Raw genomic sequence first — 15,244 nt, 5'->3', positions numbered from 1 at the left:
GTTTATTTTTGTAACTGTATTTTTCTTTTTGCCCCTGCCAGTGATTGTACTACATAGAACCAAACTAGTGACATAACATTTAAAAAAAAGACATGTCTTGTATAAAAGTTGTTTAAGGGACTCTTGCTCAAAATACTCTGGATTTAATATAATCACATTGCATAAACTTTGAGTGCATAACACATACTTTCCAATTTTTTCATATGATCTTTATTTTTTCTTCTTTGTCATAGACTTTTAATAAAAAAGTTAAAAAATAAGCACTAAAACCTAAACACTTATCTTGCCTTTTACATTTCCAAAGCATTGTACAAACATTGGCTGATCTACCACACACCAGTCTGATTAAATATTCTTTAATCAATTTCTTGCTTACACAATTTAAATTACATTCTATGTAGTGTTAGGGCCTTTAACTTGCGCGACTTGCAGTCAATGTAACTTTTGCCACTGACTTCAGTGGAAGCAGGATTGGGCCCCTAGTTTGTCGCTGCTTAGAGTCTAGCATTCTATATTTCAGGTGGTTCAGGCGTACTGTTTTCACATGGGTTATTATAGGATAAGAACTATTCTGGGGGAGTTCTGTGGCCTGTGTTATACAGGTCAGACTGGATGATCACAATGGTCCCTTCTGGCCTCAGAATCTATGAATAGGAAGCATTATATTCACAGTTCTGGAATCACAGTAGCCCACTGATACCATGTTTGGGAATCAGTGGGAATCACTGAACGCTTAGCTTGGCATTTCCAGATTCTCTTGAGGAATGAGAGTATTCAGTTGTTGCAGTCTGATTGGGCCGATTCTCACAAAGAAATTAGAGTGGAGCAGGAAATTGTTTTTGAGATTTTGAATTTTTTCCCCATCCCAAAGAGAGACAAATGTTGGAATTTCAATGATTTCTGCAAACCAATAATCTGAAAAAAAAATTTCAGATACAGTAAAAGTGCTTTTGAAATGTTTAATTTTGATTTTGACCTTTAAATTTTGTAAATCCTAAATATAAATTAAACCAAAATTTCAAAACAAAAAGTAAAAAAAACCCTCAACAATGAAAATTCCAAAACTATTTGTTTAAAAAGAGTTGAAATGAGATGCTTTGACAATTTTGAAACTTTTATTTTTTTTAAAAAAAGTCCAAATCAGGAGATTCATCAAACCAAGCTTTTTCCATAGACCGTTTAGAAAAATGAGAATTTTACAAGGAAAATATTTCAGCAGAAAACTCCTGACTAGCTCTAACAAAAATGCTTTTAGATTCTACAGTAACCACCCTATACTGTGAGCAGTAGTTCTGGGACTAATGCCATAGAATATTGTAGCATATTTTGTAAGACTTGCATAAGAACAAATTGACCGTTCACTGAGTATGGGGTCATAATTCATTGACAAATCCCTTTGGTTAACTCTGGCAGAAAAGACCCTTTTGCTCCAAAAGGATCTAGAGGAAGCTAGGCCTGATTTTGGGGCCTGGGGTAGCGGAGTGTGCTTTGGGAAGTTTGGACTTTTCCTGTTAATTAATAGCTATTACTCCAACATGCACTATATTAATCTCCCATTGTGCAAACAGCAGCAGTGCTTTCAGTGAATGGGAAGCAAGTTGGGGATTTACAATTTTTCTTACCCCTCCCCCAACCCCCAACTATAAGGTGGTTGTGGCTTGAATTTGTTCTGAGAAAATGGATGGCTTATCTTTGCTCAAATGACTCTGATTAGCTGTCAGAGGCGTCTCAGTACTCTCAACACATCTCCCTTCCCTCATCCTATAGCTATAGGGACAGAGAAGCATGCCTTGCAGCAACAATCTAAAAGCAATAAAGCCAAATAAAGAACCCTGAAAGCTTGTGAATTACTTTAGTCTAGAAACACAGGTTAAAGAAAGTAGCTCTTTCATTCTACCCCTGCAGCAAAATTACTGGAGACAGAAACAAACAAACAAACCATTAGGTGTCTATTAGCTGACCTGAAAAATGCTAACATTTATAATCTGCTTCAAATACTGCTGTTTAAAAAAAGAGTTGGTTAGTTTTGAAAGGCTGGAGACAGCAAGACCCGTGGTGTTACCTGCCTATAAAAGGATTCTTTGTGGAGTTAGAACGATATAATTTTGTCTTTGTCCAGAGGAGCCCAAAGGTGATTTGGAGACTTGTGACAAAGCATGCTTTATAAACTCACTGAAAAATTAATCCATGTCCTGCATGCTTATGGAGAATCTAGGCTGGAAACTGTAAGAAAATTTATCATGTACTGCAGGTCAACTGTAACTATAATCACAACCTCAGCATAATATATATATTGTAAAAAGAAAAAGAGTACTTGTGGCACCTTAGAAACTAACCAATTTATTTGAGCATAAGCTTTCGTGAGCTACAGCTCACTTCATCGGATGCATTCAGTGGAAAATACAGTGGGGAGATTTATATACACAGAGAACATGAAACAATGGGTGTTACCATACACACTGTAAGGAGAGTGATCACTTAAGATGAGCTATTACCAGCAGGAGAGCGGGGTGGGGGGGGGGAGAAGAAAACCTTTATAGTGATAATCAAGGTGGGCCATTTTCAGCAGTTAACAGGAACGTTGGAGGAGCAGTGGGAGGTGGGGGGAGGGGGAAATAAACGTGGGGAAATAGTTTTACTTTGTGTAATGACACATCCACTCCCAGTCTCTATTCAAGCTTAAGTTAATTGTATCCAGTTTGCAAATTAATTCCAGTTCAGCAGTCTCTTGTTGGAGTCTGTTTTTGAAGTCTTTTTGTTTTAATATTAGAGACTAACCAATTTACCTAAGCATAAGCTTTCGTGAGCTACAGCCGATGAAGTAAGCTGTAGCTCACGAAAGCTTATGCTCAAATAAATTGGTTAGTCTCTAAGGTGCCACAAGTACTCCTTTTCTTTTTGCGAATACAGACTAACACGGCTGCTACTCTGAAACCTGTTTTAATATTGCGACCTTTAGGTCTGAGATCGAGTGACCAGAGAGATTGAAGTGTTCTCTGACTGGTTTATGAATGTTATAATTCTTGACATCTGATTTGTGTCCATTTATTCTTTTATGGAGAGACTGTCCAGTTTGACCTATGTACATGGCAGAGGGGCATTGCTGGCACATGATGGCATATATCACATTGGTAGATGTGCAGGTGAACGAGCCTCTGATAGTGTGGCTGATGTGATTAGGCCCTATGATGGTGTCCCCTGAATAGATATGTGGACACAGTTGGCAACGAGCTTTGTTGCAAGGATAGATTCCTGGGTTAGTGGTTCTGTTGTGTGGTTGCTTCAAGTTGGGGGGGCTGTCTGTAGGCAAGGACTGGCCTGTCTCCCAAGATTTGTGAGGGTGATGGGTCGTCCTTCAGGATACAATTAACTTAGGCTTGAATAGAGACTGGGAGTGGATGTGTCATTACACAAAGTAAAACTATTTCCCTACGTTTATTTCCCACCCCCCACTGCTCCTCAGACGTTCCTGTTAACTGCTGGAAATGACCCACCTTGATTTTCTCCCCCCCTCCTCTCCCCGCTCTCCTGCTGGTAATAGCTCATCTTAAGTGATCACTCTCCTTACAGTGTGTATGATAACACCCATTTTTTCATGTTCTGTGTGTATATAAATCTCCTCACTGTATTTTCCACTGAATGCATCCGAAGAAGTGAGCTGTAGCTCACGAAAGCTTATGCTCAAATAAATTGGTTAGTCTCTAAGGTGCCACAAGTACTCCTTTTCTTAAAACAACATGAAACAATGGGTGTTACTATACACACTGTAAAGAGAGTGATCACTTAAGGTGAGCTATTACCAGCAGGAGAGCCGGTGGGGGGGGGGGGGGGAGGGGGCACGGGGGGGGGGACACACTAACTTTTTGTAGTGATAATCAAGGTGGGCCATTTCCAGCAGTTGACAAGAACATCTGAGGAACAGTGGGGGTTCATGTTCTCTATGTATATAAATCTCCCCACTGTATTTTCCACTGAATGCATCCGATGAAGCGAGCTGTAGCTCATGAAAGCTTATGCTCAAATAAATTTGTTAGTTTCTAAGGTGCCACAAGTACTCCTTTTCTTTTTGAGAATACACACTAACACGGCTGCTACTCTGAAACCTGCCATATATATTGTGTGTGTGTTTTTAAGGGGAAGAGAAAGTGAAATCTGGTCAGTTTTCTTTAAAAGGTAATAATTAGTTTCAGGTACAACACCTGACAATTTGGGGGGCGGGTAGGGGTTTACAGTCACATTTGTCTATTTCTATAGAACTGTTTTTCTCTCCCATCTTCTTGTGTGGAAGACCCACACAACCAAATGGAAAACTAACTGACCATGTACAAAGTACTGTCACATACAAAAATTTTTTTAAAAAAATATTTTCTCGCTAGTCTTTCAGCTACAGTGGTATTAGGTAAAAAAATTCAAACAGAATTTTTTAAGTTGATGATGTCTCTTTAAAGTGAAAGATGCCAAATGGAAACCACAGGAAACTAGAGTTCTCTATTTATAAAACAGAACATGAACACTGGCAGTGCAATCTGCCTGGCTACTTTACACACCCTATTAGTTTGCCATACTGCAACCTGAAGAGCCTTCTTGTAGGGGTGAAAGAATAACTCAAATTCCATACAGATTCACTTTACTGAGACTGCCAGTGGGCAGCAACAGACATTTATCCATGGGATACTGATCTGAGATACGAATTTATTTCATGTGTAAATGCATGACAGTTGTTAAGTGCCAACATAATTCCTGATTCTGTTTAATCACATTCAGAGAATCCTGTGGCTTGGTTAATGCTATCATGAAAGAGGTTAGGGCTGAAGGATCTTCAGGCTGTTACTCAAAAGAATGAGAAATATTTTGCACCCAAAAGTTCTCAACTTCATGTGAATTCTGCATTGTTCTCGAGTACTTTCAATGGCAACTTGGAGAACCATCATCTGTACTTGAGTAGGAGCTGGGCAGCTGCTTCAGTCACATGGAAAAGTAAGTGAGAGAGAAAGAGAGCAAAAAAGGGAAGGAGGTTGGAAAGTAATATACTTGGGAGAAGGTCTCCTTGAATACCTATGGCTCTAGTGAAAAACAGACTCCATTCCGAAAAGCCTAATTTGTATCATAGATTAGTGCTTCACAATATCCTTGCCTGTGTGACAGATACCTTCAAGTACTGGCATGAACAAGCATGTCATTCACGAAGGACCTTAGCTCAGAAATCCAAATCTTATTGGCACATGAATTCTGAAATGTACAAAAACACAGTATTGATCGTTGCGTGCAACATCTCAACAGAAAGTCAAGTAGATCAAAATAATTCCAAAAAAAAGCAAGGCTTCCCTCCTCTCCCCTTTAATTTAGCTTCTCTCTACTTTTAGATGGCTTGTGTCCAAAACAGAGAATCCATTTTTACACCTCCCCTTCACATACTGTCACACTCTTATGCATTACTATTTTACAAGCTCTTATATACACTCCGTTAATGCCTTTCATTCTGCTAGATCACAAACAAAAAACAATCAACTAATGTGGTTGGACCAAAAGGCTTGTAAAATCTACTGATTCATCATCTTAGGCCCACTTGGTTTTATGTAAGAAGTAGGGCCACATGCTACCTATCTGTGGATAAATCTATGCAAGGGTAAAACATACGCCCCCAAGTACCCCCTAGGGTTGCCAACCCTCCAGGATTGTCCTGGAGTCCCCAGGAATTAAAGATTAATCTTTAATTAAATATTATATCATGTGATGAAACCTCCAGGAATACATCTAACCAAAATTGGGAACCCTAAACTACCACCATTTACAGTTCACAGACTTCAAGTCACATCCTCTGGTGCAGTGAGAGTCATCTTGTGGAGAGACTGAGCCAGCATGAACATGGCTAGTGAAATCAATGGACAGCTGGAACACCTACACTGACCTGTGAAAACCACAACCTAGCCCACAAGAAGTAGTAACTCCCATATGAATTGCCTTTGGGAAATCTGTACTCTGCAGATGGCAGCATGCTGCAGCCTGTTAACAGCTTTGTAACTATTGCACACTAGATGTAGACTCTTGCATGGCACTTGATGATTACCTGTTCTGTTCATTCCCTCTGGTGCACCTGGCATTGGCCACTGTTGGAGGGCAGGATACTGGGCTAGATAGACCTTTAGTCTGACTCAGTCTGGCTGCTCTTATATAATCCTGCTGACCTTGGCCTAAATCGTTGGTGCCAGCAAGAAGAGCATGTATTAGTGGAGTGACTCCCTTCCCCGCAATGTGTACATAATGGAGAATTTTTTTGCCCCCTTTTCCACCTTTTTCTAGCATAAAGAAAGGACACTTCTGACCCCTATGTAATAAATGTAACTCAAGCAGCTTTATAGGTCCTATAGCACACAGACAGAACATAGAACTGTGTGTGAAAATAAAAACTAATTAAATTACAGAATTGTTTAAAGTGCAGAAGTACTTTTTCTAACTGGCAAAGAGGTGTAGAGAGTCTTACATTGTGTATGGGGATATATATGTTCAGCTACATATAGATTTGTCTCCTGCAACAAATCATGGGTGACAGCTAGTGCAAAAGTTGACTTTTTATAGTTTAGGTTGCGTATTATTTTTGTTCTAAGTATGTAAGATCATGCCAACAGTGACTGAAAAAATAGTCATGATTAAACAATATCTATTTCATTTTGAAAACCCATATTACAAACGCAGCATGCTTCCCTTCCCTGCTGCTTGGAAACACAGGCCATTTGAAAAATCCATTTTAACCCCCTTACCTGAAAGCCTTTCAGTTTGAAAATCCATTCCACTGAGGCTGTAACCCTGCTGCTATCCCTTTCTTTGCTCCCCGAATTACAATGAGATGCTAAACCAGAGTTTAGACTTAGAATATTGGCAAACAGGCTTCTCCAAGTTTGTTAGTCCCCAGGTATTCACAATAAGGCTCTCCTTGAGCAGAGAAACTTCAGGTGTGACTGTCACTAATCAAGGAGTGCTCTGCTCAGCTTCTGCACTGAACCAATCAGTTGAAACTTTCTTCTCACAGCTAAATAAAAAGATTTAAGTGTGAACTGAAAGCGCAGTGGGAGGAGGGGCAAAGACCTTTACCAATAAGTTATATCAACTATTACAGTTCAGGAAACAGAGAGTTGATGAAGTTCTGCACTCAGCAGGGGGCACGAAGGGAAAAAGGAGAGAGGTATATTTTAGTCCTATAATTATGTGGCCACTTCAGTAATGATTCAGGTTTATACTTTAATGCAGCCTCAGTGAACTAACATCAAAATGGGAATCTCTCAGCACTGTGCCAAAACAAGAGACAAGGGATATTTGTAACCAAAAATATCATTAAGTGCTTCTTATGTGCAAAATTTGTCAGTTTGTCTCCATATTTTATAATTAGGCCCCCCACCCAATCCTACAGTACTAGACAGTATTTGCAAACCCCAAAGTTAAATTATATAGAGATAGATATAGATATATACATGAAAATATATGCCTCATAGTTTGCATTTTCTATTAGCATGGAATGAATGGACTTGATATTTGCCTGGTTTGTTGCTTGGAGAGCAGCTGTTTTCTCTTCTCTGTAAATTAGATATATTTTAGAAACCAAAGAAAAGTAAACCTAATTGAGAACCTGGTTTTTACATGTTGGGAGAAAACAGCTGTTGGGAGAAAATAAATAAATACAGTGCCCTAGATTTTCTGACACACCTTCTCCCTCCAGGGATACAAAGATTATGGCCCCAGTCCTGCACTCATGTCTGAGGTCAATGAGACAGCTTCTTGTGAATAAATTTGTGTCCAATCCTGCAAGACATTCATGTGGGCAGACCCCTCCACTGATTTCAATGGGGCTCTGTGCATGTCTGCCTATTCAGATGCCATTGCAGGACTAGGACTTTGCTTAGATGCATACAACTACCCCGGATCCTCCATTTCCCCCCTGGGCAAAGTTAGAATACTTGTTGAAATCTTGTAAAGTCAACAATACTTATAAATTATGCTACTATACTCTGGACTATACTGTTTTATATAACTGAATATCTTGAATCTGAATATCTAATATCTTTTATATAACTGAATATCCAAGGGGTTGACTTTAGTCAATTTTTTCCTGCCAAGGAGATGAAACTAAGTTTAAAATAAATTTTTCTCATTAAAATTATTAGAATGGAAAGTTACTTTCTCTCTGCAGTGCTGATCTTAAGGTGACAGATCAGGGACGCAGAGACATCTCCTTATCATGACTGATACCTTAAAAATATATTAGTTTCTATCACTAAAACCAGCTGATTCTGAAATCATAGTTTCATGCTTTACTTTTCCTTCGCTAGAAGGCAGTCTCCAGCCAACACGTCTATCGAGTTTACAAATGCAGTAACATGAGCATGTAACTGCCCTGATGGCTTGGCAGGAGCTAGCTGCTAAGGGATTGGCTGCTCAGAGGCTTTTACGTGAAAAGGGTTGGGTGTCGGAGCAGGCAGCAGACTATGTTCTCTGGTAGTCTGCAAAGAGCAGCTAGTGCAGAGGGGAGGAAAGAAAGGGAGGAGATTGTGCAAAGGTTTAATCAAGCCAGAAGCATCTCATTAACCTTCACCGCTTCTTCTCCATGCTGTTCTCTTCTGGCTTAGTTTGCTCTATTTAATGCATTGTACCAGGTAAGCCTTCTGTAAGAGTTAACGTTGCTGATAGGGACTCCTCCTCATACTAAAAAATGCATTTTTAGGAGTTTCTGTGGAGCATAACAAGCCCCTCTTACAAGTGCAGAAGGATTATATGGGTGTTTGCTAGTGTACTAGTGCAGATTAACATAGTACTTAAATTGACTTTTGAGTCTATGAACTACCTAAACTAGTGCATGCATCTGTGTGTGAAATCAGCCATTTTCTCAGAATTTTGCTTTTTGGGAGGGATCTGAGACATTAAGATTTATATCATTACCCTTGTTTTGTATTACTTAAAATGTCAACATGCATCTGTAATGCTAACATTTAATGTCTCCAGAATGGTCTTAACTTCTGACTTTCTGATTTTTGTCAGTTTCCTAGTTCTCATGCCTGTTTGTTAATGCCCTGTAAGTGTGCTCTAAAGTTCAAAGAAGCACAACTAGCACAAGGAGTTTCTCTCAAAATAGCCATAAGTGAAAGTTGTTTTTGAAACTTCAGTGTGTGTTATTTTGGTTCTGTTGAAAAAGCTGAATTTATGTTGCTTTGGCTTCAGTGACTAATAGGGCTCTTTTTATTCCCCCCCTTGCCCCTGCACTTGCCTTAACAGGCAGAATTAAGAGACTCAGAGTCTGCATAAAAGGTTTTTCCCCCACTATATTTTGGTACTGCTCTGCAATACCAGTGAGAGCACTTAGAAGTAGAAACCTTTCTTAAAGTGATAAAGCAAATATTTGTTTCCTGTGACTCAACAGAATTTTATCTTCATTCAAACTACGCCAGTCTTCACAGATGTATTACATTTGAAACCCTAATCCACAAATATATAATATACACACAGTTTGTTTGAACTAGCCATGTCTTTTTATACTGTAATTGTGAATAATCTTTCATCAGTAGAAAGGTGATTTATTTAAAAAAAAAATGAATAGACGCCATGTAGCTTTTATGCAGACCTGTAGTAGACTTACACATGGATTTAGAGATGCTTTTAGGAAAGTATACCTTTATTAAGGGCTACTGTACTAGATTACTACAATGAAATCAGATGGGGTGAAGCATGTTCTTGTTGCATAAATTAAGCAGCCAAAATCATGATATTGGTATGCCTCTAACACCTGCAGCTGGGTGAATTACTCTTGGAGAACAATTTTTATCTAGTAGTTTGACCATTCTTGTCTGAATTATCCACTAACTGACGTTACAAATTATTCATTTTATAAGTGTTCAACAAACACTGTGAACGTATCCATTTTTACTTATTTGGCACTATGTGATGATGAGTTCATGCAGTGTTATCTCTGCTCCCTGATTGAGAGAACTTGCAGGAATCTATGGGTCTTGGCTTGGAGCCTGTATGACTGAAATGAGATGCGTGCACTGTAGTTGTAGCTGTGTCAAGTCCCAGGATATTAGAGACAAAGATGGGTGAGGTAATATCTTTTATTGAACCAATTTCTGTTGGTGAGAGAGAGAAGCTTTCAAACCATGCAGAGCCCTTCTTCAGGTCTGGAAAATCTGTTCCACTTTGCATTATGCTGTGACTCTGGGAGTTCCCTTTTCAAACCTGAAGAAGGGCTCAGTGGGGTTCAAAAGCTTCATTCTCAGCAACAGAAGTTGGTCCAATAGAAGAGATTACATCGCCCACTTTGTCTCTGAAATGAGATGAGCGCTTCCACTAGGAATAGCTAATACCTGTGCTGCCTTATGAAAATCTTCATCCATATTGCCACATGTACATTTGCAAGAAGATGAGACCTTTCCCTAAGATTTGTGTGAATAAAAACCTGTTTGCACAGGTGTTCATGGAAAAGCAAACAGCTGGGTGAGAATGTGGCTGAATCAAAACAATTCAGAATTTACGAATATGGTTGAATAACTTTTCATGCTATTCCTCAGCTTCCGTAATTGAAAGTCATAATCGTAATTTAGGTTGCATTATTTAAGAGTATGCAAAGAGCAAGCCATGAATAATTAAGATGATGAATGAAATCAAGTGTGCACAGCTTTTCAGAAGACTCTCTTCCAGTGTGTATTTGATGGAGCAAACACCTTATAACTTACCATCTTCCTGATCACATTTCAGAATGATACAGATCTTGGACCCAAGGCCTTTGCCCAGCTCCATGATGCCTGTTGATGTGGCCATGAGAATTTGCTTAGCCCATTCGCCACCTCTGAAGAGAATTCTCAGCCCTCTTGATGACTATCAAAGAAGAAACTTTGTTAACAGATTCAAGCCTCTCAGACCATGTCTCAACGTGAAACGTGATTCTGAGTGTCGAAATAATGAATGGAACCACTCCCCAAGCCGAGCCAAGAAGCGAGTTGTGTTTGCGGATTCAAAGGGGCTATCTCTGACTGCAATCCATGTTTTCTCTGAAATCCAGGAGCATCCAGTGTGGGATCTTCAGTTTGACTTGTTAGACCTTCAAGATATAACTGCTGGTTTAAAACTACATGAAGAGAAAAATTTGATTTTGGGTTTCTCTCAGCCTTCAGCTGATTACTTAGATTTCCGGAATCGCTTGCAGAAGAACTTTATCTGTCTTGAGAATTGCACCCTCCAAGAAAGGGCTGTGGCAGGGACTGTGAAAGTGAAAAACATGAGCTATGAGAAGAAGGTTCAGGTTCGAATTACGTTTGATACGTGGAAAACCTACACTGATGTTGACTGTATATATATGAACAATGTGTATGGCGACTCTGACAGTGACACTTTCTCATTTGCCATTGAGCTGCCTCCAGCCATTCCCACTCAAAAGAAGATTGAGTTCTGCATTTCTTACCAAAGTGGTGAGCACATCTTCTGGGACAATAATGAGGGTCAGAACTACAAGATTGTCCATGCAGAATGGAAACCTGATGGCGTCCAAGCACCAGCATCTACTCAAAGAGACTGCACAGTTCATAAGATTCCAAGGAAGATACATGAAACAGAGTATGAGCAGCTTGGCAGTCCGAGGCTGTCAAATGGCTTCTTTCCTGAGTGGCAAAGCTGGGGTAGGATTGAAAACTCAGCCCCATATTGGTGAATGAACTACTAGCCCATGAGCATTCCTGCTTTCAATAACTAAACAGTGTTAGTCTTCAGCCTCTGCTTCATGTACAGTACACCAAAACCTGCTAGAAAGTTTTGCTGACTCTTCTTACAAATCCAAATTTACTAGCACTTTGGGACTTGTTGAGTTAAAGCAATTGACCATCTGAGAACTTCTAAACTTCTCAGCCACATCTTACCCTTGGAGAAAAAGGGGTCCATTTCAAAATGGAAAAACAAGTCCCTCAGTCGGTTACCTACTGTAGAAATAGCATGTCTGTGTTAAGTATACATGACTTTCTTTGCTATTCACTAGCCTTAATCATGGGTTAAGAGACACTTGTGAGGAAGTACAATTGTGTGGTGGAGTTTTGGGAAGCTGTGATAATTGTGTGGGGGGACGTTAAGTGAACAGAGCCACAATTCATTTTGTGCATGGCACAGTATGTAGTAGAGATGGGATATTGCTGCTGAGACAGAGGTTTGTCTTAACCCTCTACATCCTCATGGAAACAAAATGCAAGGTTATGATTCTGTGGTATGAATAAGGAGTATCTTTTTGGGTGGATAACAGAAAAGTGAGAGAAGGGGAAGAGGTAAGATGCCCTGTATATTTTAGGAAAGCGCAAAAACTTTTGGAAGCTGGTCTTCCAAAAATCACATGGGAAATTTTTAAGGGGTAACAATGAATTAATCAATAAAGAAAGTGCAATTAGCTTAAACTGCAGCCTTTTTGTTCTAACTACTTCATATGTGAAAATAAGTGACAGAGTAATGATAGATGGGAGGGGTGAACTCTGTAAATATGCTTATGTATATTTAATCTTGTGGGAGGTGCCTATCTTGTACCATAAGCTCAAAGTTCTGCCTTCACTTATACCCATGCAACCCCACTGACTTCACAGGCAGAATTTGGCTCTATGTACATTTAAGAAGCCATGTGCCTTTTAAAAATCCCTAAGATGCCAAAAATCCTATCTTGGAAAAAATTATTTAGAAGACAGATCATGTAACTTATAAAATGCCCTAATTTATAGGTGAGGAGTTAAATGTGTTGGCTCATCTGCTGATCTGATCTTTCTTATGAATGTTTGTCGTGGCTCTTATGGTATCTTGTTCCCTATTGCAGTCAGTAACACTTCCCCTCAAAAATAGTTTTCCAAAGCAGTAAAGTAAACTTAGGCAACTGAGGTCCTTCATATTGAAGGTGCTGAGATAACTGCACTTTTTGAAAGCTAATCTGTTAAAAAGAGCAGGGTTGCCACTGGTTTTCTCTAGAAAGAATACTTGTCATAGTTAAATATCTTGCACATAAATAGGAGCAGTTTTCTATGCTTCGTCTCAGACCTCAGTCATTTTCTGTGAAGTCAAAATGTTTGGTATTTTTTTTTTTATTTTACGTATTTCAGCAAACCCAGTGTATTTTTGCACTTTGTGCTTCACATCCTGAGCTATCAAAGTGTAAAGATAATCTTTTTCCTGTGAGAATGAAGTGGGAGATACTAAGAATGTATGGGATGTAGCAACTCTAAATATATACAATACACACACCTGTGTTCACTTGTCTGGTATACTGAGCTGATGTTGACATGAAAATGCAAATCATATTACTCACTCAGATACTGAGCATTTTTGTAATAAAAAGGTAAACGTTTAAGGTGAAATTAGCCTCTTCCATTCCCACCCAAATATTTTTCTACTGTAACTATCACTGTACTGTGTAAACTGGTCCATTTTAAGAATAAAACATATTTTGATATATCAAACTGTTTTCCTGAGGGATTTCAAAAACAAAACCCTCTTTCACGACCCATTGTCCTGCTTTATGTGATTAAGAGGGCAATTGAGAGTGAATGGTAGGAAGACCTGGATCAGCATTATGGTCTGCAAGGGAGCACTGCTAGAGTTGGTCAAAAATTAACATTTATCCCATGGAAAACTTCAATTTTCAACCTGAATTTAAACGAAAAAGTTAATTGTGAATGAAAGGCCTAAAATATTTCAGTAATATTCTTTGGGTCAAAGTGTCAAAACAACATTAGACATTACCAAATTGAAACGTGTGACTGGGATATTTTTGAACCAAATCGGAACATAAGTTTGTCAAACTGTCTGCCTGAGCTGCTGTCATGTAGTGTAGACATACCCTTAGAGACAAAATTAGGTCGATTTTATAGAAGTCAATTTTTAGAAACCGATTTTATACAGTTGATTGCGTACGTCCACATTAAGCGCATTAAGTCAGCAGAGTGCGTCCTCACTACTGTGGCTAGGATCGACTTACAGAGCGGTGCACTGTGGGTAGGTATCCCACAGTTCCCACAGTCTCTGCTGCCCATTGGAATTCTGGGTTAAGCTCTCAATGCCTGATGGGGCAAAAACATTGTCGCAGGTGGTTTTAGGTACATGTTGTCAGGCCCCCCTCCCTCTGTGAAAGCAATGGCAGACAATCGTTTCATGCCTTTTTTTTTTTCTTGGGTTACCCGTGCAGACGCCATACCACAGCAAGCATGGAGCCCGCACAGCTCACCATACATCTCCTGGGTGCTGCTGGCAGATACGGTACTGCATTGCTACGCAGCAGCAGCTCCTTGCCTTTGCAGCAGAGGGTGAAGTAGGACGGATAGCCATCGTATGTCTCCTGGGTACTCCTGGCAGACCTCGGTGAGCACCGAATGGGAGCCAGAGACTCCAGGTCATTCTCTTCTTTAAGTTTCATCTCATGGAGATTTAGTCCTGCCTGGAATATCATGCGTGCAGAAGGCTTCTGCCTCAGGCTGCTCTCCCAGCCGGCAGCACCACACGGTCACACCTACTCCAGCCTACCCCTTGCTCCCATGGCTCATGAAGCCTGGACAGTAGTAAGGAGTGGTTCAACTATAGGTTGAGCAAGTGCAGAATTGTGGTAGAATGTGCCTTTGGAAGTTTAAAAGCTCGCTGGCGCTGTTTGCTGACTAGGTCAGACCTCAGCGCAACCAACATTCCCATTGTTATTGCTGCTTGCTGTGTGCTCCATAATATCTGTGAGAGTAAGGGGGAGACTTTTATGGCAGGGTGGGAGGTTGGGGCAATTTGCCTGGCATCAATTTTGAGTAGCCAGACACCAGGGCGATTAGAAGAGCACAGCAAGGCACGCTGCGCATCAGAGAGGCTTTGAAAACCAGTTTCATGACTGGCCAGGCTACTGTGTGACAGTTGTGTGTGTTTCTCCTTGATGCAAACCCACTCCCTTTGTTGATTTTTAATTCCCTGTGAGTCAACCACCCTCCCCCCTTCAAAATAAAGTAACTATTGTTTTGAAACCATGCATTCTTTCTTTATTAATTTAAAAAAAAAAAAGGTGAGATAACGGTAGCCCAGGTGGGGTGCAGGAGGAGGGAAGGACAAGGCCACATTGCTTATTGCAGCCATGCTAAAAATCAAACTGTTTGAATGACAGCTTTCTGTTGCTTGGGCCATCCTCTGGACTGGAGTGGCTGGGTGCCCAGAGCCTCCCCCTCTGCGTTCTTGGGTGTCTGGGTGAGGAGGTTAATGAACATGGGGAGGAGGATAC

The 15,244-nt window shown here is 40.0% G+C and overlaps 1 protein-coding gene across 1 annotated transcript; it reads left to right on the top strand.

The window, feature by feature from the left end:
- Positions 1-8,485: 8,485 nt before the first annotated feature.
- On the top strand, positions 8,486-14,968 carry PPP1R3C (protein phosphatase 1 regulatory subunit 3C). Its single transcript, XM_084632942.1, has 2 exons — positions 8,486-8,645; positions 10,738-14,968. The coding sequence occupies exons 1-2, from the start codon at positions 8,632-8,634 to the stop codon at positions 11,684-11,686; spliced, it is 963 nt and encodes a 320-aa protein (XP_084489068.1). The 5' UTR covers positions 8,486-8,631; the 3' UTR covers positions 11,687-14,968.
- Positions 14,969-15,244: the final 276 nt, after the last annotated feature.

Source organism: Lepidochelys olivacea, assembly GCF_965140295.1.
Source record: "Lepidochelys olivacea isolate rLepOli2 genome assembly, chromosome: 7".
Classification (NCBI taxonomy): domain Eukaryota; kingdom Metazoa; phylum Chordata; order Testudines; family Cheloniidae; genus Lepidochelys; species Lepidochelys olivacea.
The sequence above is the reverse complement of the archived record's forward strand: the minus strand, read 5'-3'. Positions and strand labels throughout refer to the sequence as shown.